Here is a 3,817-nt window from a genome sequence, read left to right as displayed (position 1 = left end):
AAGCTTGTATTAAATGCAGTAATAATAATACAAATAATATTGAAATACTTTTTTCTACACAGATTTGCAAAAATGTTCAAAAAGCATTAAATTTCCATAAAAAATAAACATTCCCCCTTTAGAGGTTATACTGTGTCAATAAATGGTAAAACTTAAACAAATTCATAAGAAATGCTTGCATAAAAAAGCTCAGCTAAATTAAGTACTACTTAACTAAAAGTTTTTGTTTTTTTGTTTTTATATAATAATATTTAAACTAAAATATTTAATATTTTTCATTTGGTTGTTCTTTTTGCTGCTGCTGCTGATGATGATTATTGTCCGAATTGGCCGCCTCTTCCGACTTGCTGGTGGTTGTTGTCACAGCGTTCAGCGGCAATGTTTCGGCCTTTTCAAAATTCTTCATTTCTTTACCCTCCTCGAGCATATATTGTTGGGCCTTGGTAGCTTTGCCAAATTCCTCGCCATCTGCTATGGTCTCCAGCGTTGGCTTGTTGTGTGTCTCGGGTAGCAGCAGAGAGAGGAGGCCGCCCACAAAAGCCATTGCCCCAAATATAATCAGCGGCAAGGGTTTCCATATCTCTCCCAGCATATTAAAGAATGGCGCCAAAATTCCACCAATGCGAGCCACCATAGAGGCGGCGCCCAAACCCACATTTCTCACCACAGTGGGGAATTGTTCAGCAGAGAATATATAAATGGTGCCATACGAAGCTGTAATGGCCAATTTGCCTATCATGGCACAGGTAATTAACATCCAGTTCATATTAGAGGGTATGGCTATGGTAATCAGCAAACCCACTCCGGCCACCAACATACAGCCACACAGAATGGTGCGGCGACCCCATCTGTTTAGGGTAAACAGCAAGAATAAATAGGCGGGAATTTCCACAGCTCCAGAAATGACGAAATTCAAAAGGGCATTTGAACCCAAGTCATTGGTATTCCAGGACAAACCATAATACGTGCCACTATTGACAAACCAATCGAAGAAAATCAACAGGGTTTTCCTCCTCAAATTGGGATAACGTAAAAGGTCCCAAACGCTGGGTTGTTTTGTGTCATCTGCTTCCGTTTCCGGTTTCTTTTGTTCATTGGCATTGTCGTCCAACAATTGATTGAGCATATCCGCCGAAATATCCACCTTATTGAAACGGGCGGCCTTTTGGATATTGGCAATTGCTGCCTCTTTGCGATTTTTCGAAAGCAACCAACGAGCCGACTCCGGTATGATCCAATAGTAGCACATAAACAACAAACCCGGTAGGGTAAGGGCAATTTGCAGCCAACGCCAGTCATGAACAAAATACACAAATGCCGCTGTCAACATGAAACCCACGGAGAAGAACATCATCACAAAAATCCCGGCAAAGAGACGCATACTCGGACCCACCATTTCCATGGCAATGACATAGGCCACCAGAAACACACCCGAGGTGGTGGCCCCTATTATGAAACGTGAGGTGGTGTAGGTCAGATATTCGGGCGCCACACCAGCCAGTACTCCAAACACCACCTGTATGACCAATGAGGCAAAAAATATTGGCTTACGGCCATATTTATCCGACAGCTGGCCAAAGACAATGCTGCCCACCAAAACGCCCAACATAAACAGGGCATCACTAGTTGCTCGCAGGAAGTTACGGCTGCACACCATGTCCCACTCGGTCACAGCACTGTTGAGATATTTCGTCTTGTCGTAAACATAATGCGAGCACTGGGTGGTGCCAATGGCCGTATAGGCTTCGCCGCCCTTTAGATATTCCTCGGTATAGTTGATATCATAATACGAACATGTTTCATATTTCACACCCAACAAGTCCTTGGGATAGGCCAAATGCCATTGGTCGGGCGGCAAGTCGTTGTACTGGACATCGCTGGCATTTTCAAACGGCAGTACGCAACGGAAATCGGGTTTGGCCAAGAGGAAGACCCCTGCCAACTTGTGAAAGGCACAGGTGATGGATGTTAGACAGATTAGAAAATAGATAATTTTCTGATATCGTCCGAAATCGCCCAGATGGGTGAGGACCTCATCGTAGCCCATGATGAGATGAGATGTTGGGTTGGAAGAGAAAAAAGGGGTAACTTCTTTGTGTTGTGTTGCAGCAGCAGCAGTAACTGAAGATGAATGAATTAAAACCTTTGACAGACCTACAAGTACTGTTTACAACAACGGCTGGGTCTGTTTGTACGTCTCCCTCTTTCTCTCACACCCGTTTTCTCTCTTGTTATGTTAAATTGCTGGGCTATGCTCTTTGTCAATGGGAAACGTTTGTTTATGTCAGTGATGCCCACAATAACAGAGTTGGCATTGATGGGAGACTCTCTGGACAATTGCAACCATAAATGAAGAGAGAGAGCACTTGTCATTTGTTATTACAAGAACGCCCAGCAATGAACATGCCTGGTTTATATTGTGGCCGTGGTGGTGGTGGGTTGTTTGTTTTATTTCCTCTGCTCTCTGTCTCTCTCTCTTCCTTTCTTCCCTTCTCTGTGTGGGGTGTAAGTAATCTGTATATGGAGTTTACAGTTGTTGGTGTTTTCTTTCTTTAAATCGTTTTTGACTAGTAACTTGTCAATTTCGCACTATGTTATGTTATCTGGCCTAGAGTACGTTTTTCTACCTCCTATTAAGCCGGGTGGTTGTATGGGTGTCGCCTATAAACAGCAATTCATTCACTTTGAAGCCAATATCAGCATTTCGTCAGACCCGATGGCTTGGCGATAACTTGTGTTCATAGTTCATTGGGTTTTGTTTAGATTAATTAATGCGTTTGTTTAAATATCAAAATAGCTACATATGTTGTTATTGTTGTTTTCAATCATTCACATTCACGTGCTTATGGGAATCTGGTGTTCTATTTTTTTTTTTTTTTTTTTTTTTTTTTTTTGATGTGGACCAATTTTTTTATTTTTTATTCTTTTGTTTTATATCAAAAAATTGAATGCGTTGTGAACAAATTTATTTTTATTTCACTTTTTAATGTTTTTTTGTTTTATTATATCTGAAACAAAGACGATTTGTCCGAAACACTCGCTTCTTAAAACCAAAATTCTCGTCTCTTCTCGCTCAGCTGACGTACCGCAGGCAACTGATTCCAATGCTCATATTTTAAGAATTTTTAAAATAATTTTTTTTGTAAATACCAAATGTATCTCGCCGCCGTCGCCGTCGTAGCCGTTGCGGTTGTCACCAACATTTATCGAATGTATTTGCTGCTGCACGTCCGTCGTACGTATCTCGCCAGAGTTTTTATTTCGTCTTCTTGATGTAGGTATTGTGGAACAAGAACAATGTAGGTACACAAAACCAGCCAAATTCTTTCATTGCTATCAGCAAGACCAAGAGACCTATTTTTCGTGTGAGCTGTGAGATGTATGACCCATTTGTATCTGTGGTAATATTTAATTAACAACAATTTGTGGATTTTGGTTAAGAAACGTTTCTTTTTTTAACAATTGCCGGCTTTTGGTGTGCATTAATACACTCTCAGAGAGTGGTAATTTTTGTTTGAAGAGCATAGCAAGTGAGTGAGATAAGGTAAAAAAGATGAGAACAAACAACTATATGTTTTAACAGCAAGAAATTGGAGAGAGTTATATTAAAGGGCAACAATCAACAACCCTTGTGTTTACGGTACTAGTTAGGGACTAGTTGCGAGGTTTATTAGGGCGCAATGTATAATGCCATGTTTATGTTAGAACTTTTTTGTAGGGTACATCCATGGTACAATGAATTCAAGGTAGGGCAGAACTACCATATGATTTAAATTTTTTTATTTTTCTGGCTTAATATGTCACCCAACATACCAAA

At 40.5% G+C, this 3,817-nt stretch overlaps 1 protein-coding gene across 1 annotated transcript; it reads right to left on the bottom strand.

Annotated features, from left to right (window-relative positions):
* On the bottom strand, positions 1 to 3,408 carry LOC131803777 (organic cation transporter-like protein). The gene has a single exon (XM_059125460.1). The coding sequence runs from the start codon at positions 2,045 to 2,047 to the stop codon at positions 266 to 268; it is 1,782 nt and encodes a 593-aa protein (XP_058981443.1). The 5' UTR covers positions 2,048 to 3,408; the 3' UTR covers positions 1 to 265.
* Between the last annotated feature and the right edge of the window lie 409 nt (positions 3,409 to 3,817).

Source organism: Musca domestica, unplaced genomic scaffold, assembly GCF_030504385.1.
Source record: "Musca domestica strain aabys unplaced genomic scaffold, Musca_domestica.polishedcontigs.V.1.1 33, whole genome shotgun sequence".
Lineage (NCBI taxonomy): Eukaryota > Metazoa > Arthropoda > Insecta > Diptera > Muscidae > Musca > Musca domestica.
Note: the sequence above shows the minus strand (reverse complement) of the source record. Positions and strands in the feature narration are given on the sequence as shown.